The sequence below is a fragment of the Camelina sativa genome, chromosome 4, assembly GCF_000633955.1.
Source record: "Camelina sativa cultivar DH55 chromosome 4, Cs, whole genome shotgun sequence".
NCBI classification, from domain to species: domain Eukaryota; kingdom Viridiplantae; phylum Streptophyta; class Magnoliopsida; order Brassicales; family Brassicaceae; genus Camelina; species Camelina sativa.
Genome location: NC_025688.1, coordinates 13,877,877 through 13,901,866, shown reverse-complemented (window position 1 = coordinate 13,901,866; position 23,990 = coordinate 13,877,877). Strand labels below are relative to the sequence as shown.

Sequence of the window (23,990 nt, the reverse complement as noted above, 5' to 3'; positions counted from 1 at the left end):
ATTGGGAACAGAGGAAAGTTCCAAGTTAGTATTCGTATTTGGTATGCCCAATTTATCTATAGAATAAAGAAAAGATAGAGTTTTGGAATAATAATTTCTTACGTACGTTGAAAGGTTCATTAAGGTGGTTGCTCTCCTCAAACACAATGGAAATTATTACTTCAAAAAGATACCATGACCACAACCTAAGTCCTAAAAGATGTAGAGAAGATCACTGAGATGGTCTTCTAATTATACAGCTATATTAATTTGCTCATCATGTCTACAGACTCCGCCATGACTCGGACTTAAACAGAGATGACTCAAAGTAGTTTTTATCAGGTGACGAAAATACTGAACTAAAGAACATCCAATTCACAGTTCCTCCAACCATGAAACTCAAATTTGATTTGTAAAGTCTCTCAGTTAGAGACAGATTCATAAGGTTGTAACTCTCCGAGACAATGGAAAGTTATTTCGATCGACAGAAAATGAGGAACACTTTATAACTGTCTACCTACACTTTGATGCAATAATTGCAACCAAGATTGGAGAACCATGCATTTAGCCATCAAGTAAAAGCTCTTGACATTTTTGTTGTTATCTTAAATCTCAAGACACAACGTACCCAATGTGGCTCAAAACCATCAACTACTATATGTAAGACGAAACAAAAGAAACAGGTTTTTTCTTGGAATTAATGTCATAAATTCTCAGCCAATACAAATGAGGTTTTAAGAATAATTTGGATCACTTATTTAGAACTGTTCAGGAATGATTTCTATACTAATCATGGATGATGAAGATGCAGGTATGAGTGAGCGCGCCCTTGGTTTAAAAAACTGAAGCTGAAACTAGATGATAAGCTTCGCACCAATTCCTAAAGACGAATAAACCTAGTCAACTTCATGTAGATCAGCCTTGAGATATTTATAGTCCAAGCTTGATCTTGCAAAGTAAATGGTTTCTTAGCTTGTTATACCGATGAAAAAAACGAATACAAGTTCAATAAAAGTATCCCCTTTACGCAATTTTCTCAAAACTGAATGATCTCTTTTAATGATAAGTTCCAACAAGATGTAACGATCTTCTCAGTCAAAGCAGGTATGTAATGCAAAGAACTTGTTAATTAAACAAATAAAATTAGAGGACGACTCATCTTTAAATAGAACATTTTACTATCTTAAGTACTAAAACAAATCAAAAACCTTAGCTTCTCTATAAATGTCACTGTCTTTTTTCTGTTAACTAGTCATTGGCGAGTATTACTTCAAATACAATGGAAGGTTATTGCTTAAAATAGTAAAATGATCTGTTGCCTATTAGTGAGTTACAATGAGAGCCTCTTTAGAAAGGGAGATTCTTCACACAACTAGCTAGATGTACTTGTACAATTCATGAGAACCTTGCGAAGCAATTAAAATTACATAATATATGTTCACTGCACCATAACTGCCAGTGGCTCCCCAGCACAAACACAATTTTTGGTTAAAAGAAAGAAAATGAGGAACATTTAATTTTATACTAGTCGAAAAAACTTATATGGTATGAGAGTTACTGATGTAGCATGTGTTCGGATCTTCTTTGACAAGTAAGTGATGTGTCAACCTTTATCTTCACAGCTAAGTAGTTGACTTGTTGGCACTTAAGTTAAAGTAAAGTATATAAAATTGTCTTTTCTGGAAGATCGTGGGAATTTTCTTACACAAGTGGGATTTTAATAATTATTTGGATCACTTATTGCATTGTGAAGAGGAAGAAAAAAAAAAAAGGGAGAGAAGGAGGTCAGCAAATGGAGAACAGGGCAGAGAAGAGAAGGATTCTGTTAGTTCCAGTGGCTGCACAAGGTCATGTAACTCCAATGATGCAACTTGGGAAAGCCCTTCAGTCAAAGGGTTTCTCAATTACAATTGCTCAGAGACAGTTAAAGCAAATAAGCTCTTCACTGCAACATGTTCCTGGTTTTGACTTTGTCACCATACCAGAAAACTTACCTCAGTTTGAATCTAAGAAACTAGGACCGGCCGAGTTTCTGATGAATCTTAACAGAACCAGCGAGGCAAGCTTCAAAGAGTGTATAAGTCAGTTATTGCTGCAACAAGGCAATGATATCGCATGTATCATCTATGACAAGCTTATGTACTTCTGTGAAGCTGCAGCTAAAGATTTCAACCTTCCTAGTATCATCTTCAGCACCAGCAGTGCTACCATTCAAGTTTGCTACTCTGTGTTAAGTAAACTCAATGCCGAGAAGTTCTTGACCGATATGAAAGGTGCCTAAAAGAGCTTGATGACCCATTTCGCAATCGATCAGTTTACTCATCTTTTATTTCTTACTTTGCAGATCCTGAAATGCAAGACAAGCTGTTGGAAGGTTTGCATCCTTTAAGATATAGAGACCTACCTACTTCAGGATTTGGTCCATTGGAGCCACTTTTGGAGATGTGTAGGGAAGTAGTTAACACAAGAACAGCTTCCGCTATTATCATCAACACGGCGAATTGTCTAGAGAGCTCGTCTCTGTCCTGGCTACAACAAGAACTCGGAATTACAGTGTACTCATTAGGCCCTCTTCACACTACAGCTTCATCGCTGGGACCTAGTTTACTGCAAGAAGACAGGAGCTGCATTGAATGGCTTAACAAGCAGAAACCAAGGTCAGTCATATACATAAGCTTGGGAAGCAAAGCTCACATGGAAACCAAAGAGTTGTGAGAGATGGCTTGGGGATTGGCGAATAGCAACCAACCTTTCTTATGGGTCATCCGAACGGGTTCTATCCTTGGCTCCGATGGGATAGAGTTATTGCCTGAGGATATTAGTAAGATGGTCTCAGAAAGAGGAGGATACATTGTGAAATGGGCACCGCAGATAGAAGTACTTAGACAACCAGCAGTGGGAGGCTTCTGGAGCCACTGTGGATGGAACTCAATACTTGAGAGCATTCTGGAAGGAGTCCCAATGATTTGCAGGCCATTCCAAGGCGAGCAGAAGTTAAATGCAATGTATGTAGAGAGTGTCTGGAGAATAGGGATTCAGGTGGGAGGGGAAGTGGAAAGAGGAAGTGTAGAGAGAGCTGTGAAGAGGTTGATGATGGATGAAGAAGGTGCAGCCATGAGGGAGAGAGCCCTTGATTTGAAAGAGAAGCTTAAAGTCTCTGTGAGAAGAGGAGGCTCTTCATCCAACGCATTGGATGAGCTTGTCGAGTACTTGAACACAGATCAAAGATGCTGAACTTCATGTATTATAAGAACGCTTAATTATACGCACGAACACACCAAAAAAATGTTAACATTCCTTGGAATATTAATTTCCTTTTTATCAATACATTTAAAATTTGAACAAATTTGTTTATAAAATACAATTAAGACAGTCTATCCCCACAAGATATTTTCAATATTTTATATGTAGGGTGACTCTTACATAACATCTATCCACTACACTACCTACGCTAGTTTTAAAATTATCAAATTAGACCTTTCCATGCATCTCCTAATATATATTGTATCAATTATTATAGAGTCTTATGACTTTGTGAGAATTTACGCATCTGATAAAAAAATTATTATATTTGGAGACTACAACTAAAGCTTCTTTAACATTTTAGTTACAAATTGTCTAAACCTCAAAAGGAAAAGCCTACCCAACGTGACTACAACGTCCAACTCTTACATGAGCCAAAACAGAAACAAACAAGAAAAACGCTTTTCTTGGAATAATTGTCACTTTCTTCCGTCTATTATTGGAAGTTTATTATTGCATTAAGAAAGACTAGTTGTCACACGAGAAACACGAGAATCTAGAGTGGGATATAAAGAGAGTCAGAGAGAGAGGAGAGAGATAGACGTTAAGCAATGGAGAAAGCGGAAGCGAAGAGAAGGATAGTGCTAGTTCCAGTTCCAGCACAAGGCCATATAACCCCAATGATGCAACTTGGGAAAGCTCTTAACATAAATGATTTCTCAATTACAGTTGTTGAGGGACAGTTCAATAAAGTAAGTTCTCCTTCTCAACATTTCCCTGATTTTCAGTTTGTTACCATACCAGAGTGCTTACCAGAGTCTGAGCTCGAGAGACTCGGACCACTCGAGTTTCTGTTAAAGCTCAACAAAACAAGCGAGACAAGCTTCACGGACTGTATACGTCAATTATTGTTACAACAAGGTAATAATATAGCATGTATCATCTACGATGAGTTCATGTACTTCTGTGGAGCTGCAGCTAAAGAGTTCAAGATTCCTAGTTTCGTCTTCAGCACTTCAAGTGCTACCAATCAAGTTTCCCGCTACGTTTTAAGCAAACTCAATGCCGAGAAGTTCTTGATCGACATGGAAGGTACCCAAAAGCAGCTTAAAACCAACCACTCGTTTCACAGAAACATGTATATTTATTTTTATTTTTTTACCATGTAGATCCCATAGTGCAAGATAAGATGGTGGAAAATTTGCATCCATTAAGATATAAAGATCTCCCAACTTCAGGAGTTGGGCCACTAGATATATTATTTGAGCTTTGTAGAGAAATAGTCAACAAAAGAACAGCTTCCGGTGTTATCATCAACACGGTGAGCTGCCTAGAGAGGTCATCTTTGACACGGCTACAGAAAGAACTTGGAATTCCGGTGTACCCATTAGGTCCTCTTCACCTTAAATCTTCAGCAATTTCTGGTTTACTAGAAGAGGACAGGAGCTGCATTGAATGGCTGAACAAGCAGAAACCTAGGTCAGTCATTTACATAAGCTTGGGAAGCATAGTTCAAATGGAAACCAAAGAAGTGTTGGAGATGGCTTGGGGATTATCTAGTAGCAACCAGCCTTTCTTATGGGTCATCCGGCCTGGCTCTATCAAAGGATCTAAATGGATAGAGTCATTACCAGAAGAATTTAGTAAGATGGTCTCAGAGAAAGGGTACATTGTGAAATGGGCACCACAGATAGAAGTACTCGGACATCCTGCAGTGGGAGGATTCTGGAGCCACTGTGGATGGAACTCAACGCTTGAGAGCATTGTGGAAGGAGTTCCGATGATCTGCATGCCTTTCGACGGGGAGCAAAAGTTAAACGCACTGTGTTTAGAGAGTGTTTGGGGAATAGGGTTTCAGTTGCAAGGTAAGGTGGAAAGAGGAGGGGTCGAGAGAGCTTTGAAGAGGTTGATTGTAGAAGAAGAAGGTGCAGACATGAGGGAGAGAGCCCTTGTGTTAAAAGAGAAGGTCAAAGCCTCTGTAAGAATTGGAGGCTCCTCATACAAAGCGTTGGAAGATATTGTCAACTACTTGGAGACAGAGTGAAGAAGCTGAAATTACATTATTATAAGAGAGCTTTGAGTTTAGTAGATCAAGCTTGTGCTTAATTTTAAAATGTTGGAGTTTTGTAATTTATCTGCCCTTTTTGGAGGCCATCATGCAAGGAAAATAATTAAAAGATAAAATTTTAAGGCTTACCACAAAGACTCTTTGCCTTTTCTGTGTAGAGGCACAACCTTCCCAGTTCTTGAAGATGTCCCTTGAAAACACCAAATTACAGTTTTAACAAAAATATTAATACACGGATCTAAACTAGTGGGAATCTATGAGTATAAAGAAGATAGATTCACACGTTGCATATGCTAAGTGTTATTTGAACAACCTTCACAAATTAACCTGCAAAATAATAGATTCTGCTATAATATCATACTGACCACAACCTAAGTCTCAAAGACAACATATAACAGAGAATAATAACACAGTGATACAGCAGACGATCTTCTAAAAACAATATGGCAGTGGTGAATGCATTCTTAATTCTCAGAAAAACGTTTCCTAAGCATTTACTTGTGGTATGAATCAAATATGACACAATGAATGATGTCTAGAACTTGGTCTGAGAATGAGGATTCTAAGATGACACGAACCCAAAGTAAAGAATCAGCAACTAACAATCACACTAACACTGCTATTTTCTGAGACTAAAAATAACACAAAGTAACCATGGAACTCATATCTGTTTTTGTTCAAACCATTCAACAACTCTAATGACTGACAATTTCACAAAACTCCAACAATTCTTATAACTCCTAATTTTTCACAAACTCCAACAATCACACTAACACCATGCACCGAAACTAATCGAAATCTAGTTATCTAGCTATATAAGGACAAAAAGAAAAAGAACATTTTACTTTTGTTGAAATGTCTGTCCTTCTTTCTAATGAAAGTTTATACATTGTTCTAACAGCTGTTAGTATAAAACTGTTGCATTTTTCTATGTATAAAGATTATACGGACCTCAACCTATATAGACAAACATATAAACAAGAGGAAATTATCTCATATATTTGAAGACTATAAGCTCTTCAACATTTTAATTATGATCTAAATTCTCGTAATGCAACAACTTCACCGCACGTTAACGTATTAATTCAACAGAAGGAAGACATTCACATTTTCTTTTTGGGGGCACATGTGGTCCTTGGCGTAAGAAAATGACGTAGTTGTCACATGTGAAACACTTGCCTAAACAATCTGGCCTATTTTGGAAGTTTGTGAAAATTTCCCAATAATTGTAGTTCTATTGATAACTTATATTTAGAGTTGTTCTTCAATGAGAGAGAGAGAGAGAGAGAGGGAAACAAAGAAAGAGATATATAGAGAGGTTAAGAAATGGAGAAAAAAGGGAAGAAAAGGATTGTGTTGGTTCCGGTTCCAGCACAAGGGCATATAACCCCAATGATGCAACTTGGGAAAGCCCTTTACTTGAAAGGCTTCTCAATTACAGTTGTTGAGGGACAGTGCAATCGAGTAAGCTCTCCTTCACAACATTTCCCTGGTTTTCAATTTGTTACCATACCGGAGAGCTTACCAGAGTCTGAATTCGAGAGACTCGGGGCATTCGATTTCATACTGGAGACCAACAAAACAAGTGAGGCAAGCTTCAAGAACTGTTTAAGACAGTTGTTGCGGCAGCAAGGCAATGACATAGCATGTATCATCTATGATGAGTTCATGTACTTCTGTGGTACTGTAGCTACGGAATTAAAGCTTCCCAATGTCATTTTGTGCACTCAAAGTGCTACAAACCAGGCTGCACGCTGTATTTTTAGCAAACTCAATCTCGAGAAGTTCTTGGTCGACATGGAAGGTCCCCATTACTAGCTTAATAACCAATCTTGAAACCATTTATTTTCACTTAAAACGGATTTTTTGTTTCTTTGCAGATCCTGAGCTACAAGACAAGGTGGTGGAAAGTTTGTATCCTATAAGAAACAAAGATCTCTTGCCTTACGGACTTGGGCCATTTGAGCCACTTTTAGAGTTCCGTCGGGAAGCAATCAACAAAAGAACAGCTTCAGCTGTCATCTTTAACACGTCGAGATGTCTAGAGAGCTCGTCTATGTCATGGTTGCAACAAGAACTTGGAATTCCAGTGTATCCATTAGGCCCTCTTCACATTACAGCTTCAGCGCCGGGATCTAGTTTAGCGGAAGATGACATGAGCTGCATTGAATGGCTCAACAAGAAGAAACCGAGGTCAGTCATATATGTAAGCGTGGGAACAGTAACTCAAATGGAATCCAAAGAAGTGTTGGAGATCGCTTGGGGGTTGTGTAATAGCAACCAACCGTTTTTATGGGTTTTTCGACCAGGTTCGATCCTTGGCTTCGACGGGATAGATTCATTGCCGGAAGAAGTCAGTAAGATGGTATCAGAAAGAGGATACATTGTGAAACGGGCACCGCAGATAGAAGTACTTGGACATCCTGCAGTGGGAGGCTTCTGGAGTCACTGTGGATGGAACTCGACGCTGGAGAGCATTGTGGAAGGAGTTCCAATGATTTGCAGACCTTTTACCAGCGAGCAGAAGATAAACGCAACGTATTTGGAAAGTGTTTGGCGTATAGGGATTCAACTTGAAGGTGAAGTTTTAAGAGGAGCGGTCGAGAGAGCTGTGAATAGGTTGATTGTGGATGACGAAGGTGCAGAGATGAGGGAGAGAGCCTTGGGTTTGAGAGAGAAGCTCAAAGCCTCTGTAAGATGTGGAGGCTCCTCATACAGCGAATTGGAGGAACTTGTCAAGCACTTAAAGATAGAGTGAAGAAGTTGAACTTCAAGTATTATTAGAGATCATTGTATTGTATGGAACATGTTTGATCTTGCAAATTTTACAAAGTACATGTGTTTTGTTTTATGAAAAATAAAAAGAAATTGGAATCAAATACGAAAATATTTTTGGCAGTTTATTACTCAACAGAATTAATGCGGCAGAAAGTGACAATTTTTTGGTTTGGACCATCTTTTGATATGAAGCCAAAGTCGGCAAGAGAGATATTACAATGTCTAACAAAACATAATACGCTGTTACCTTATCATACTAGCATACACCATCTACCCACAAGCTTCACATGTGAGAATTAACGTCCACAAGTCTGAGAATCTGATATCTATATCAGAAAGAGAGTCCTTTTAATATATCTCATAGAACGGTCACAGTAAAGAAAAAAAAAATTTGAAGGCTAAGCAGTTTTTTAAGTTGTTCTTGTAGGTTTTCGAAATGGAGGAAAAAACGGCGAGGAGAAGGGTAGTTTTGGTTCCAGCACCAGCTCAAGGACATATAACTCCAATGATGCAACTTGCAAAAACCCTTCACTTGAAGGGTTTCTCAATCACAGTTGTTCAGACCAAGTTCAATCACTTTAGCCCTTCAGATGACTTCACTGATTTTCAGTTTGTCACTATTCCAGAAAGTTTACCGGAGTCTGCTTTTAAGGATCTCGGGCCAATAGAGTTTCTGCATAAGCTCAACAAAGAGTGTCAGGTAAGCTTCAAGGAATGCTTGAGTCAGTTGCTGCTGCAACAAAGTAAAGAGATCTCATGCGTCATCTACGATGAGTTCATGTACTTTGCTGAAGCTGCAGCCAAAGAGTTTAAGCTTCCAAACGTTATTCTCAGCACAACCAGTGCCACAGCTTTTGTTTGCCGCTCTGTATTCGACAAACTCTATGCAAACAATGTCCTGGCTCCCTTGGATGGTACTTTTGAATTCTCTGTTCCCATTTTTCGCTAGTGTCTATAATCCGTATAACAGCATGGTTCTTGACCTTTTTGGCAGAACCTAAAGGAAAAGAAAACGAGCTAGTGCCAGAGTTTCATCCCCTGAGATACAAAGACTTTCGGGTTTCACGTTTGGCATCAACAGAAAGCATAATGGAGTTGTACAGGAACACGTTGATAAACGGACAGCATCCTCTGTGATAATCAACACAGCGAGCTGTCTAGAGCGCTCATCTCTTTCTTTGCTGCAACAACAGCTTAAAATTCCAGTGTATCCTATAGGCCCTCTTCACATGGTAGCCTCAGCTTCTACGAGTCTACTTGAAGAGAACAAGAGCTGTATCGAATGGTTGAACAAACAAAAAAACAAAATCTGTGATATTTGTAAGCATGGGAAGCGTAGCTTTGATGGAAATCAAAGAGGTGATGGAAACTGCTTTGGGGTTGGATAGTAGCAACCAACAGTTCTTGTGGGTGATTCGGCCTGGGTCAGTACGTGGTTCGGAATGGATAGAGTACTTGCCTAAGGAGTTTAGTGATATAATTATGGGTCGAGGTTACATTGTTAAATGGGCTCCGCAGAAGGAAGTACTTTCTCATCCTGCGGTAGGAGGGTTTGGAGCCATTGTGGATGGAACTCAACGCTAGAAAGCCTCGGCAAAGGAGTTCCCATGATCTGCTGGCCATTTTCGGGTGATCAAAAGGCGAACGCGAGGTACTTGGAGTGTGTTTGGAAAATTGGGATACAAGTGGAGGGTGAACTGGACAAAGGACTGGTCGAGAGAGCTGTGAAGAGGTTAATGGTGGAAGAAGAAGGAGAGGAGATGAGGAAGAGAGCTGTCAGTTTGAAAGAGCAGCTTAGAGCCTCTGTTAAAAGTGGAGATTCTTCACATAACTCGCTAGAGGAGTTTGTACACTTCATGAGGACTCTGTGAAGAATGTTTTCTCTACTAAAACACCCAAAGAATCAAGATTCCTTTTTAACTGAATGATTACTAAGTGATGCTAAATTGTATTCGGATAATAACTGACTGAAAAGTCATGGAGGCCATGAATAAACAAAACACATTTCATTTCTTTAGAGGTTTCACAATCACTCTAGTTTAAGCTAACATCGACCAATAGAATGACCATAAACTCTTGCCTAACTCTAGAAAACTATTAGAATTCATGAACATAAAGGAAAAAAAGAAACGGATCAAGTAAACTCTTGCCTAACTTTAATAAGGTTTGCAGTCTGTTTCATTCTTATCAACTTGTTGGTATTTGAACATCCCTCGAAAACTCACACCAGCAGAAGAATAATAAAGTATAAAAGATTAATACTGACCCCAACCGAAGTGAGTTCTAAAAGATGAAAACATATAAACGAGAATAACAGCAGCAGATTGACCATTATAGCTATATGCAACTCACAGTTCCTCAGGCAATTGGAACTCAAATTGAGTACGCTTAGACTAAGTAAAAGACAAGCCACGAAGGCTCTTCGGCTCTTCAATACATAAACATAACTAAGAACCAATCCACAGATTTTTACATGTTATATGCAATCATCAGTCACTAAGTTCCAATTCCAAGAAAGTTCAAAACTTTGTTCTGACTTTGATTGACTTCATCAAAAACAAACTATAAAGTTTACCTCTTTTATCTCTCTATGCGGGAGTCGTTGACTGAGACTCTCTATCTCTCCGGCTTGTTCTTCTTGCTACGGCGGTTCAAAACCACCGCAAATTGTGGCTGGTGGGTCTGGTTTAGTGCAAAACCGATAAAGGTGGGATTTTGTTTCGGATGAAGGCGATGAGATTCCTCGAACCGCAATGTCCCGTTTTCCTAAACCGCTCCGCTAGATTATTAACCAGTTCCGGTTCGGTTTGTTTAAAAGAAACAAAATGGTTTATTATGAAGGCGATGAGATTCCTCGAAAATGGTTTGATTCGGTTAGAAGAGAACCAATAATTATTTTAATAAAAATTAATAATTAATTAGGATGATAAGGTTAAAATCGGAATTTTGAATTTGTTTTGAAAATGTGAGTATGAAAATAGCAACATTTATATTTTTGAGAATTAATTCGTTGGTTTTAATTAATATAGGTATTTTTCTTCCGATTTAAAAAAATTAGGTATTAAACGTCCAAATAAACACTTATCATAAAGAAAGCAATACTTAAATAGTATACAAAATTGGGCAACAAATTAGGGTTTTACAAATTAATCAATACAACAAAAACACAATAGGTTTCTCTTTAATCCTCACACATTAGTATTTTGGTGAAATATGGAGCTTGTACATCAACTTATTTGTTTACCAATAAAATTATTCAACTTTATTTTTTTACACGTCATCAAATGAAACCTAATTGGATCTTTGCTTGAAATGTAACTTGGATCTTTGAGGAGTCTATACTATAAAAACAGTTGATAAATTATGTTAAAAACTGAATTTGTATATAACTCACAAATGATAAATAATTTTTTTTAAAGCCAATTTATCATTTTTTTTTTTTAAAAGCGTTTATACGCAGTGGACATTTCTGTGTGGCTTTGGATTAGAGACAACTCTCTCTATACACGAGGTGGAACAAATGAAGAAAAAAATGATAAGTATCATTTGGAATTGAGACATGGAGATATATTGGAATTGTTTGTCCATAAAAAAAAGAGAGGATATATTCGACTAGCTACTGATTTATCATTTGTTATCTGTTTTCCTCTACAATAATTAGATAGTTTATTTCTTTTGATACATGACATATGGAGTAGTGTAGTGTATCGGGGAGATTAGCAGGGGACCGTGAGTATAATATCTGCTTTTCCAATTTGTACTGTGAATTAGACTTCATGAAATTTATAACCAATAAGCTTTCTGAATAGTACTGGAATATAATTCTTTTTTGTAGAAATTGCTTAGTTTCAGTTCCATATTGTTAAAACTCTTGAACTTGGTAGGGAGTGGCTGCCAAGAAGTTCCTTGATCAAAATTTCACCGAAGAAGCATAGTTTGCGCTAAAAAAAAGTAAAAAACTTAAGAGAATTTGTTTTTTGAGACATCTTTTTCAAAAATACTTTTTTTTTAATATTTTCATTTTATCTTCTTTTATATAATTACAATATGTTAAATTAATTTTTATAATTTTTTTATGTTTGGTTTTTTATTTTATATTTACGGTATAGTTTTTAGAGATATGGTTTAATATTTGGAATTTAGGGTTTAGAATTTAGTCATTTTATATATTAAAAAGGGTATTTTTGAAAATAAATACCATGAAAGTGATATTTTAAAAAAAGTGACTTAGAAAAAGAAGTATTAATTAAGTTATGTGACTCTAAACAATTATATTAAATTATGATTTAAAAAATGAGAAACAAAATATTATATAAAAGAAAAAATAACTAAAAGCAATCCCGCAATGTAGGACGAGTTGAACTTAGTACATATTAAGTTTAGGATACTAAAGAATTTTTTTTTTTTTCTTTTTTTTTTGCCGTTGAACTCACAATCTATATCGAAAAAGTCTATCTTGAATATCCTTATTGTATAAGTTGTGTCAAATATCGCTAGTTACGTACAAACCGTTATTCACTTAAATACTTAAATCGTATACTGTATACACCATTACCAACCCTTAACTGGATCCAATCATCCAATAATTGCACCCTTAAGTGGAGAACCATACGCAATGTTTTTAAAACCGGACCGGAAGCTGAACCGAAAGTCTTCCGGGTCACTGGGTCAACCAGTTGGACTGGTTGAACCACGGATCAATTAGTTTATTGGTTTATTTACATTTTATGAATATAACATCTATTTTCCTATAAATATATGAACAAAATATACATAATTAAGTACTAAACAACTAAAATTAATCTTTTAAATGATTAGATAAAATAACTAAGTGATTTTTTAATAAATAACAACGTTTATTTACAATATGGTCTAAGTTTGAAGTGTGATAAAATAAAATAGGGATTTTGGCCAATAATGTCATTTTTTGCTTAAAAACTTGTCAAAGACCATTTTTTGGGTTTGGGAGAGATGATTAAAAACGAATTTACCTTCAGCTTAATAGAGGGGAAACATTGGCGGGCAATTCAAACGAAAGGCTCACATTATTGGCGATTGGACATGAATTAATGGGAGTGAAGCTATGGTCCATATGGTGCTTCATAGGTTTAAGAAAGAGATAATGGTAGTTAAGAAAGAGATAATGTTCTGGCATTTAATTTGGGCACCTGCAAATTCCCTTGTCTGTTGTCAAAGAAGGTTTTTTGGTGCAGGAACATTGTCTGTTGGAGATGGCTTTGTGATTGTCTATCGGAATTATAATGTCTATCGGCATTAGATTTTCAATCGGAATTCAAATGTCTATCAACATTAGAATGTATATGGACAAGTCTCATTTTAGAGATGACAATGCAGTAGACAAAAAAATACTGCATTAGTAGTACATTTATATTAAAGATAGACAAAAACAACAAGAATACATGTCCATCGACTATGATAGAGACAGAAGAAAAGAAAGGGTAGATAAAAACTTCTAAGTAACAATTTCCACCGCATGAGACAGAGATACGCGGGGAGGTAGACAAAAACAACAGAAAGACATGTCCATCAGTATTAGAATGTCTATCGCCAGTAGATTGCGTATGGACAAGTTTAATTAAATTGGCTATGATCATATTGTAATAGAGAAGTGACAATAAGGTAGACTAAAAAACACTGCATTAGTTGTACAACTTATTAAAGGTAGACACAAACAATAAGAATACATGTCCATCGACTTGGATAGTGGTAGAAGAAACGGTAGACAAAAACAGCAGATATACAATTTCCACCGCATAAGACAAACATTAAGTGTTGTTTGTACAAAAATAGACTGATAATTATTGTGTGACTTGCGAATGGTCCATCAGCGAGTGGACTTCTACCTTGTCTGCTTGATTTGGTCCACCATGGCCACATCATTGTCAGTGAGTACCCCAACAACATTACTACAGTACGAGAAATGAATATGTTAGTTAATCGATAGACAAAAGGGTTTTGAATAACAAATTTTCACAATCAACAATGGATGACCAAACATATATGAATATGTAAATGTGGACATGGTTGTGATGGACATGAATCATACCTATTTAGTCTAGTCCACCTAAAACGAAGACATAAATAGGCATAAATGGGGGTGGATATACTTTGACTGCTGTAACTGGTCCACCTGATGTATTATAGGTCATGCGCTTTCGTGGTCAGCAGACCTGCATTAGGGACTAGACTGTTGAAACTGGTAAACAGTGGACACCTACTGAGTCCGTTGAATGCTGAAACTGAGGAAACTACATTTCGACAGACCTTGACTGTTGAAACTGGTCCTACGGAGGGAGGATATATCCAGTTCCTGCATGGTCATCAGACATGCATTGGAAACATAATAATGGGGAAAATAAACATTTCCTGCATTGAATTTGGTATACTAAAACATAATAATGAGCGACATAAATAAATTCAGTGGACAAGTATGTGAGGTTAATATTGTGGTCCATCTGCTGAGATAACCTACACAGTGGACAAGTATATATGTTAGACATGGAAAAGTAAATATTATCGAATTTCTTTGAAGAAAATTAACGATACACAAGAACCTCTCTTGGTGGATGTCGTCAACCTCCCTAGCTAACCTGCACAGTAGGTAACTTGTAAGTTACCAAAGACGGAGTGACAAAAAAAGGAATGGCAGACCAAAACCTTTCTGAAGGATGTCTATCAGATAGAAGAACGAAATACTTCTCTTACATACCAAGGGTCGGGTTTGGAACTAGGTTCCCCTATCTCGCCGACCGGAGCTGGTGGAGGCGGAAAACTGGAGGATTTGGCCGTAGAAGTGACTGTAGGAAGAAATTCATCATTACATCCAAAGACGTCGGACTATTCAGGCGGATGTGCGGCGAAGAAGAAGAAACAAAGAAGAAGATGGTAAGACAAGAGAGAGAAAAAGAAACGAAGATTTATGAGGTGAAAAGAAGAAACAAAGAAGAAGATGATAAGACAAGAGAGAGAAGAAGAAACAAAGATTTTTTTTCTTCAATTGTTTAAGTGTCGCGAACGATGGGAGAAGGGCAAAATGGTACTTTTTGGAATCCTCTGTGGCAGGCGGGAAAAGGATTTCACGAAAGTGGCATATGAGAGAAAGATTGGTACTGTTCATGGCATAATTGACATTTACTCAATAAAATATTTTAATTTGACACTGACCCATTGGTCCAAACCGTCGGTTCAACCACCGGTTCACGGATTTTTAGCGGGTTTTTTCCGGTTTTTTCCGGTTTTCATTTGTCTGGTTTTTAGAGATAACCCAGACCAGAATGTCTATTGTGTCGCGGTTGGACCGGTCCGACCGGCCGGCCTAGTCCGGGTTTCAAACCATTGACCATACGTGTAGCTAGCTACTTTAAAAGGAAATATATTGTAATTATGTACCAACTCTTTGGACTTTGTTGGAATAATTGCACCAACTACGGAGAATCACATATGAGGAAATTTTGTTATATTTGGATACTCCTATAAAGTTTAGCCTCATGAGTCATGACATCTTAATTATTATTTAAAACTCCAAAACAATACCTAATTTGGCTAAAAGCCACCAACTCTTAAGTGAGCCAGAACAAAACAACCAACATGTTATTCTTGTAGTAAATGTCACTACTATAAATGTCACATTAACGTCTAGAAAAGTTTAGAAGAGTAGTTGCCACAGGAGGAAGACTTAACAATATAATATGGCATATTTGGAAGATTGCAAAAACTTTTCAAAAGCAATGGGATTTTAATAATAAATTAATAATTTGGATCAATTATTTAGATATGTTCCGCATTTAGATATGACAAGAGAAAAAAGAGGGTAATAAGCAAATAAGCAATGGAGAAAAGGGAAGCCAAGAGAAGGATAGTGCTAGTTCCAATTCCAGCACAAGGTCATGTAACTCCAATGCTGCAACTTGGGAAAGCCCTTTACTCGAAGGGCTTCTTAATTACAGTTGTAGAGGGACACTTCAATCAAGTTAGCTCATCTTCTCAATACTTCCCTGGCTTTCAGTTTGTCACCATTAAAGAAAGCTTACCAGAGTCTGATCAAGGAGGAATCAAGTTTATGATAAAGCTCAACAAAACCAGTGAGGCAAGCTTCAAGGACTGTATAGCTCAGTTGCTACTACAACAAGGCAATGATATTGCTTGTATCATCTACGACGAGTTCATGTACTTCTGTGGAGCTGCAGCTAAGGAGTTCATCCTTCCCAGTGTCATCTTCAGCACTGAAAGTGCTACAAATTACGTTTCACGCTGTGTACTAAGTAAACTCAATGCTGGCAACTTCTCGGTTGACATGGAAGGTGCCCAAAAAAATATTTATAACACACCCGAAAACATTCGTTTCACTTAAACTTTGTATTTATTATTTATTATTTTTTTCTGTTTTGCAGATCCTGGAATGCACGAAAAGATGGTGGAAAATTTGTATCCACCACTACGATACAAAGACCTACCGACTTCAGGATTGGGGCCACTAGAAGACCTTTTTGAGCTATGTAGGGAAGTAGCTAACAAAAGAACAGCTTCCGCTGTTATCATCAACACGGTGAGCTGTCTAGAGAACTCGTCTCTATCATGGTCGGAACAGAAAATTGGAATTCCGATGTACGCTATAGGCCCTCTTCACAATATGACAGCTTCACCGCCTTCTAGTTTACTTGAAGAGGACAGGAGCTGCATTGATTGGCTGAACAAGCAGAAACCGAGGTCAGTGATATACGTAAGCATGGGAACTGTAGTTCAAATGGAAACCAAGGAAGTGCTAGAGATGGCTTGGGGATTGTGTAATAGCAACCAAATTTTTTTGTGGGTCATCCGACCAGGTTCGATCCCTGGCTTCAGTGGGATAGAGTCATTGCCAAAAGAAGTCAGTAAGATGATCTCAGAAAAAGGATACATTGTGAAACGGGCACCGCAGATAGAAGTACTTGGACATCCTGCGGTGGGAGGCTTCTGGACCCACTGTGGATGGAACTCAATACTCGAGAGCATTGCAGAAGGAGTTCCAATGATATGCAGGTCCTTTCATGGCGAGCAGAAGTTGAACGCTATGTATATAGAAAGTGTTTGGGGGATAGGGTTTCAGGTGGAAGGTAGTAAAGTGGATAGAGGAGAGGTTGTGAGAGCTGTGAAGAGGTTGATGGTGGACGATGAAGGAGCCGAGATGCAGGAGAGAGCCCTTGTTCTAAAAGAGAAGCTCAAAGTCTCTGTGATAAGTGGGGGTACCTCATACAACGCTTTTAATGAGCTTGTCAAGTACTTGAAGACAATGTGAAACTGTTCAACTTCATGTATTGTTAAAGACAATTGAATTGTATAGATCAAGCTTGATCTTGCAAAATTTATAAGTGTGTGGTTTTTTTTTATGCAAATTAAAGCAGTATTCGATGTTGGGTTTACAACTCGTATTATGTTTTCCTCTTTGCAGATTTCTCAATGTAGAATTGTTGCATCACAAAAAAAGACGAGGAAAAAAAACATCTTTTCTTTTGTCTTTGATTACTCTCTAACAAGATAAAGAGATCGATGTAACTACTCGCATACACCATCTACTACATGTCACATATGAAGAGACCTAACAAAACATACCAATACGGATGAGCTAGTGTCCACAAGTAAGAACTCTTTTGGTATTTATTTATATAAGAAATACCCTTCTTTGTATAATTCTCATAGACATTCAAAGATGCTGAGGACCAGAGTAACACAAACTCGCAGAGCATGAAGCTGAGAGTGAAGATGTATTGGTTTGTCTGAAGTAGTGTCTGTATGATTCAAGAAATGATACAGGATTGTTGGTGTTTTATGTGTGTGAGAAGTTTCTAGAAGGTTTGAGAAGACAATATCAAAGGACAGTTTGAAGATGAATTGAAAAGGAAAACTACTATTTCTGTGATTAATTAAATTGGAGTTTTAAAAGGAAAAGGAAAATAGCAAAAAAGAAAAACGCATTTTCTTATGAAATTTGGAAATCTTCTCCTATGGTGATTAAGAAGTCTTGATAAGTATATAAGAAGGTGTTGGGCACGTCCTAGAGAGGCAAGAGAGCTGAGAGATAAAGATAATAATCCTAGAGAGCTTTCTCATTGTGTGCGGCTTAGTTTTGCGGTATGGTGCTTGTGTTGTTCAAGCTTCTTTGTTTGTCGGTGTGACGTGTGTGTGAAGATTGATCAAGAGAGTTAAAGATCTGAAGTCTAGGCTCAAGGTAGTTTAGCCCAAGGTTTGGTTATCTTGGTTTGAATCTAGGCTCGGTGTGAGTTTAGTTAAGGGTAGAGATTTATCCTTAAGATTTCATATTATAGAACGGAGCGGTGAATAAGAGGGTTGTGCTTGATTTACGCGTTTGGGAATAGGTTGTATTTGCTTTCTTGTTCTAGTGGAATCGAAATCTAGACATGGTCCTGGGGAGTAGGAAAAACCGAACCTCGTTAACAAAGATCTTGTGTTATTTACTTTCTCCACTTTATTATTGCCTCATCCGCATTCACAAGTGGTATCAGAGCGGGTTCTCGATAGAGATTTAGTCTAGTTTCGGATAGATCAAGGGTGAGGGTATTTTAGGAAGTAAGGCAGAGCTTTGAATCAATTGTGATGAATTACAGAGAAGGCACGTCTATGTCAAGACCACTGTTCCTTGATTTAACGAATTACAGATATTGGAAGGTTTGTATGCAAACGTTTATTAGTAACCTTGATGAAGATTGTTGGAATTCGATTGAGCTTGGTTGGGAGACTCCTAAAGTTGTTGATGATAAAGTAGTTGAGAGTCTTAAGCCAAGAGATAAGTGGATTGCTGCAGAGAAAAAGCTATCAAGTTGTAATTCAAAGGCAAAGACAGCGATTTACAATGCTATTGATTCAAGCCACTTCAAGTTAATTTCTCAATGTGTATCAGCTCAGAAAGCGTGGAAGTCATTGGAGAATATGTTTGAAGGTACTTCAAGTGTTAAGAGAACAAAGCTGGATATGTTGGCATCACAATTTGAGAATCTAAGGATGGAAGAAAAAAAAATTGTGGCTGAGTTCAGTGCTAAGTTATATGATATATCTAATGAGGCTTTTGCTCTTGGAAGGCAGTACAAAGACAAAAAGCTTGTGAAGAAGCTGAAGCGATTGTTGCCAGCAAAATTTTAGTCAAAATTTTTTGTAGTTGAAGAAGCTCATAATTTAGATGAGATGACTTTTGATGAGTTTGTTGGGATTCTTAAAGCTTTTAAATTAAGCAAAGCATATGAAGCTGAAGGAGTAAAGAAGAAAGATGATCAAGTTAAGGAAGCAATAAAGAAGGAAGTTGACATTGGAGTAGCTCTTAAGGTATCATCTTGTAAAGATTCAATGGCTATGTTATCAAGACAATTTGCTAAATTTCTGAAGCGTAAGGGCGAAGAGAAGAAAAGTAGAATGGGTGAAGAGATGAAGACTTCATCAAAGAATGTTCAATGTTTTGAATGCAAAGGATACGGTCATGGGTCTGATTGTGCCAATCTACAAAAGTATAAGAAGAAGGCTATGAATGTTGTTACTAGTGATTCTGAAACTGATTCAGATGAAGAAGAAGAACTGAAGAATTTTGTGGCGTTTACCACTTTTGAAGATAGTTCTGAATCAGTGGCTGCATCAGTGTCTGCAACTGCTTCTGAACCTGCAGCAAAACCTACAACTGCATCTGAACATGAATCTGATAGTGATAGTGATGCAGAGGATATGAGTTATGAAAAACTTGGTAAGAGTTATGAGAAGTTGTATGCACATTGGCTTAACGTGATTGAGAATAATTCAATTTTGATTAAGGAAAAGCTTGAGTTAGAGGCTAAAGTCGTTGAAGCAGAGAAATATGCAACATAAAAGGAAGAAGAAGCATCAAAAGCTAAAGTACAACTTCAAGAAACTCAAAAGAGTTTGAGGATGCTTAATAATGGTACAAAGAAGTTGGATCATATTTTGAATATTGGCAAGACAGATAAGTGTGGCCTTGGATATGAAGGAAAAGTGTCAAATTCGGATCCAGTGTTTGTTTCAAGTGGAAAAATTACGTCTGCATCAGGAACTGTGTCAGAGACTGCTTCAAAGACTGTTTCAGAGAACGTATATGTGAAAGAGCATAGTAAAAGGATTTTCGAATTGCAGAGTGCACCTAGACAAGTTTTTCGACCTGTTTGCCATCATTGTGGTGTTGTTGGGCATATTAGGCCAAGATATTTCAGATTGTTGAGAGAGAGGAGCCAAATGGATAATGCTTATGATGTAAGGTTTCAAGGTCCTACATGTTATCATTGTGGAGTTCAAGGACATCTTACGAGGAATTGTTTCAGGTTCATTCAAGAGGTTATATGGAGGTCTAAGGCGCAAGAAGATATGGGTTAGAAAAGATAATTTCAATGGAGGTGGTGTACTAGGCTATCAACCGCGTATTGCAAAGCGGGGAGAATTTTCTAGTTAGTTTTGACCATGTTGTGACTCATTCAGGGGGAGAATGAAGATGTGTCTTGTGATGTTGTTTAGGTGTTTGAACTGATGAGTTCACAAGCATAGTCAAAAAGGGGGAGAATGAACATGTATTGGTTTGTCTGAAGTAGTGTCTTTATGATTCAAGAAGTGATACAGGATTATTGGTGTTTTTTGTGTGAGAAGTTCTAGAAGGTTTGAGAAGGCAATATTGAAGGGCGTTTTGAAGATGAATTGAAGAGGAAAACTACTATTTCTTTGGTTAATTAAATTGGAGTTTTAAAAGGAAAAAGAAAAGGAAAATAACAAAAAGGAAAAAAGCCTTTTCTTATGAAATTTGGAAATATTTTTCTATGCTGATTAGGAAGTCTTGATGGGTATATAAGAAGGTGTTGGGCACGTCCTAGAAAGGCAAAAGAGCTGAGAGGTAAAGATAATAATCCTAGAGAGCTTTCTCATTGTGTGAGGCTTAGTTTCGCGGTTTGGTGCTTGTGTTGTTCAAACTTCTTTGTTCGTCGGTGTGACATGTGTGTGAAGATTTCTCAAGAGAGTTAAAGATCTGAAGTCTACCCTCAGGGGGAGTTTAGCCCAAGGTTAGGTTATCTTGGCTTGAATCTAGACTTAGTGTGAGTTTAGTTAAGGATATAGATTTATCCTTAAGATTTCATGTTATAGAACGGAGCGGTGAATTAAGAGGGTTGTGCTTGATTTACACGTTTGCGAATAGGTTGTATTTTGCTTTCTTGTTCTAGTGGAATCAAAATCTAGACGTGGTCCGGGGAGTAGGAAAAACCGAACCTCGTTAACAAAGATCTTGTGTTATTTAATTTCTGCACTTTATTATTGCCTCATCCGCATTTACAGAGAAGACTATTTCTTAGTTGTTCCTAACATTGGATCAAACTAGAACCAATAACTAATACATTGAAGTATTAAAAAAGCAGGCGAGGAGAAAGTCTGTATGGCTCTAGGACATATATCTCCAATGATGCAACATGTGAAAACACTTCACTTGAAGGAAAAGTGGATAGAGGAGAGGTTAAGAGAGCTGTATAAAGGTGGATCGTGGACAACGAAGGTGCTGGGATGCAGGAGAGAGCCCTTCTTTTAAATCCTTTGTGAAAAGAGGGGATAGGCCCGGCCCTGAGCTAAAGTTACCATAAACTCTTTCATCAAAAACAAACTATAAAGTTACCTCTTTTATCTCTCTATGGGGGAGTCGTTGACTGAGAGTCTGAGACCACTAGATTATTAACCAGTTTCGGTTCGGTTTTTTTTTAAAGAAACAAAATGGTCAAGATCCGAGGCATATTTTCTTAAGTGAGCAGTATACAAAACTGGACAACACTTAATTGTATACAAAACTATACTATCCTTTTACCTTGAATACCACGGAAAAATATTTTATATATTTATATATATTTTTGACAACTATATATTTTTATATATATTCGTAACATAACTAATATTTGTTATTTTTAATAAAATATTAAAATTGTATATATATATATATATATATATATATTTTATTGTATTTACAAATATATAAAATATACGTTATTAAATAAAAAGGTGTTGAATTTGAAAATTTATAAGTATTTATATTTATCAAGAATAACTGAATAAGTAATTTTATTAAATTTTAGTATATACTATTTAATTTTGATTTTAAATAATTTCAGATTAAATGATTAGATCTTTGATGAATATTAGAATATTTATTAATTATCATATTTACTGTTAATGATAGAAATTAGAAATATTAGGATATCCATAAATGGCCATATATAAAAAATTGATAGATGTTTTATGTTATTTTTTATTTTATAAAGAATTTATTTTGTTTTTAAAAGTTTTTGGTGTAATTTTTGTTAACTAGTGTCGAAAAATCGTAAACTTTATGAAAATATCTGTAAACAAAAATGAATTCACTGAATTTATTATTAATTTGTCGCTATATAAAATATTTATCGTGGGAAAGTGGTTGTGCTAGTGTGGGATTCACACGGATCTAAACTGGAGAACTAAAACAAGAGAAAGATTAAAAAAAAAAACAACTTTTTTTTTATTAATCTCGAGCAAAAGCTAATGACATTGCAAAGGATTTTTAATTAGCTTTGGATACAAGTTAGGGTTTTACAAATATTGAGTCTAGGATTCTTAAGAGTTTTTTTTTATAGTCGAACTCGTGGTATCGAGAGAGTCGATCTCGGATAAATCTTTTTCCTTATTTTTCAAATGAAACTATTTTCTTTTTCCCAATTTGTCTTATATTCTTATATATATTCGAATTCGATTCTATCTCTCTTTTAGCGGCCGTACTGATCGGGCTTCGTTTATTCGCTAGGCCGAGCTTTTCCTACTTGAACTATTTTTGGCTACTTTAAAAGAAAATATATTGCTATTATGTACCAACTCTTTTGGACTTTGTTGGACTAATTGCACCAAATTCGGTGAACCACTCCCGAGGAAATTTAGTTATACTTGGATATACTACTATCCATGTTTTGGAAATCACTACGCGCTAGTCGAGTGTTTGGGATGGGCCTAGTGCCTAGCGAAAACCGTAGTTCAAATGAAAACCAAGGAAGTGCTGGAGATGACTTGGGGGTTGTGTTATAGCAAGTAGCAACTAACTTTTTTATGGGTCATCCGACCAGGTTCGATCCCTGGCTTCAATGGGATAGAGTCATTGCCAAAAGAAGTCGGTAAGATGATATCTGAAAGAGGATATATTGTAAAACGGGCACCACAGAGAGAAGTATTTGGACATCCTGTAGCGGGAGGCTTCTGGACCCACTGTGGATGGAACTCAATACTCGAGAGCATAGCAGAAGGAGTTCCAATGATTTGTAGGCCCTTTCATAGCGAGCAGAAGTTGAACGCTATGTATAAAGAGTGTTTGGAGAATAGGGTTTCAGGTGGAAGGTAGTAAAGTGGATAGAGGAGAGGTTGACAGAGCTGTGAAGAGGTTGATGGTGGAAAACGAAGGAGCCGGGATGCAGGAGAGAGCCCTTGGTATAAAACAGAAGCTAAAAGCCTCTGTCAAAAGTGGGGGTACCTCATACAACGCGTTTAATGAGCTTGTCAAGTATCTGAAGACAATGTGAAACTGTTCAACTTCATGTATTTTTAAAGACAATTGAATTGTATTGATCAAGCTGGATCTTGCAACATTTACAAAGTACGTGCTTTTATTTTTTTTGTATGCAAATAAGAAAAATCAATACGAGTGTCAAATACGAATAACAAGTGTCACGTACGGCTTTTGCTTTTTCACTCTGTATTCCACAAAATCTATGCAAACAATGTCATGGCTACCTTTAGTCACATTCGGCTCAAGTATTTCTGCTGGAGAAGAGGACCCATCTTGGTGAGGATTCTCAGTAATATCTCCCACATCCGTAGTAGTATTTCTAACAACCTGTGTCGGTGAAGTCATCTCGTCACTTGTCAT

At 37.0% G+C, this 23,990-nt stretch overlaps 5 protein-coding genes, 1 long non-coding RNA gene and 1 pseudogene across 7 annotated transcripts; 6 read left to right on the top strand and 1 right to left on the bottom strand.

The window, feature by feature from the left end:
• LOC104780484 (UDP-glycosyltransferase 76E4) lies at positions 935-3,244 on the top strand. Its single transcript, XM_010504989.2, is given in 2 exon segments — positions 935-2,252; positions 2,324-3,244. Coding segments are annotated over 2 exon segments (1,371 nt in total). The 5' UTR covers positions 935-1,771; the 3' UTR covers positions 3,214-3,244.
• On the bottom strand, positions 2,190-10,807 carry LOC104780486. Of its 2 annotated transcripts, none has more exons than XR_002037703.1 (4): positions 10,644-10,807; positions 5,420-5,480; positions 2,384-2,788; positions 2,190-2,265 (listed from the first exon to the last, which is right to left on the bottom strand). It is a non-coding gene; the product is annotated as an uncharacterized LOC104780486 (long non-coding RNA). The 2 variants fall into 2 exon arrangements; XR_002037704.1 differs by lacking the exons at positions 2,190-2,265; positions 2,384-2,788 and adding exons at positions 4,597-4,681; positions 4,854-5,271.
• On the top strand, positions 3,815-5,404 carry LOC104780483 (UDP-glycosyltransferase 76E6-like). Its single transcript, XM_010504986.2, has 2 exons — positions 3,815-4,314; positions 4,392-5,404. Exons 1-2 carry the CDS (start codon positions 3,834-3,836, stop codon positions 5,264-5,266), a joined length of 1,356 nt encoding a protein of 451 aa, XP_010503288.1. The 5' UTR covers positions 3,815-3,833; the 3' UTR covers positions 5,267-5,404.
• LOC104780485 (UDP-glycosyltransferase 76E4-like) lies at positions 6,511-8,127 on the top strand. Its single transcript, XM_010504990.2, has 2 exons — positions 6,511-7,094; positions 7,171-8,127. The coding sequence occupies exons 1-2, from the start codon at positions 6,617-6,619 to the stop codon at positions 8,046-8,048; spliced, it is 1,356 nt and encodes a 451-aa protein (XP_010503292.1). The 5' UTR covers positions 6,511-6,616; the 3' UTR covers positions 8,049-8,127.
• On the top strand, positions 8,198-10,637 carry LOC109132676 (annotated as a pseudogene).
• Positions 15,896-17,582, top strand: LOC104780482 (UDP-glycosyltransferase 76E6-like). Its single transcript, XM_010504985.2, has 2 exons — positions 15,896-16,389; positions 16,480-17,582. The coding sequence occupies exons 1-2, from the start codon at positions 15,918-15,920 to the stop codon at positions 17,361-17,363; spliced, it is 1,356 nt and encodes a 451-aa protein (XP_010503287.1). The 5' UTR covers positions 15,896-15,917; the 3' UTR covers positions 17,364-17,582.
• LOC104783845 (UDP-glycosyltransferase 76E6-like) lies at positions 19,994-23,643 on the top strand. The gene is made up of 3 exons (XM_010508948.1): positions 19,994-20,447; positions 23,194-23,385; positions 23,447-23,643. Exons 1-3 carry the CDS (start codon positions 19,994-19,996, stop codon positions 23,641-23,643), a joined length of 843 nt encoding a protein of 280 aa, XP_010507250.1.

What these genes read in the sequence shown, in the direction of transcription:
- LOC104780483 (XM_010504986.2), top strand. Translation starts at nt 3,834, where the DNA reads ATGGAGAAAGCGGAAGCGAAGAGAAGGATAGTGCTAGTTCCAGTTCCA. An exon ending in GTTCTTGATCGACATGGAAG is followed by an intron (nt 4,315 to 4,391) that starts GTACCCAAAAGC and finishes TTTACCATGTAG; the next exon opens with ATCCCATAGTGCAAGATAAG.
- LOC104780485 (XM_010504990.2), top strand. Translation starts at nt 6,617, where the DNA reads ATGGAGAAAAAAGGGAAGAAAAGGATTGTGTTGGTTCCGGTTCCAGCA. An exon ending in GTTCTTGGTCGACATGGAAG is followed by an intron (nt 7,095 to 7,170) that starts GTCCCCATTACT and finishes GTTTCTTTGCAG; the next exon opens with ATCCTGAGCTACAAGACAAG.
- LOC104780482 (XM_010504985.2), top strand. Translation starts at nt 15,918, where the DNA reads ATGGAGAAAAGGGAAGCCAAGAGAAGGATAGTGCTAGTTCCAATTCCA. An exon ending in CTTCTCGGTTGACATGGAAG is followed by an intron (nt 16,390 to 16,479) that starts GTGCCCAAAAAA and finishes TCTGTTTTGCAG; the next exon opens with ATCCTGGAATGCACGAAAAG.
- LOC104783845 (XM_010508948.1), top strand. Translation starts at nt 19,994, where the DNA reads ATGCTTAATAATGGTACAAAGAAGTTGGATCATATTTTGAATATTGGC. An exon ending in TAAGGCGCAAGAAGATATGG is followed by an intron (nt 20,448 to 23,193) that starts GTTAGAAAAGAT and finishes TCATCCGACCAG; the next exon opens with GTTCGATCCCTGGCTTCAAT. An exon ending in AGAAGGAGTTCCAATGATTT is followed by an intron (nt 23,386 to 23,446) that starts GTAGGCCCTTTC and finishes TTTGGAGAATAG; the next exon opens with GGTTTCAGGTGGAAGGTAGT.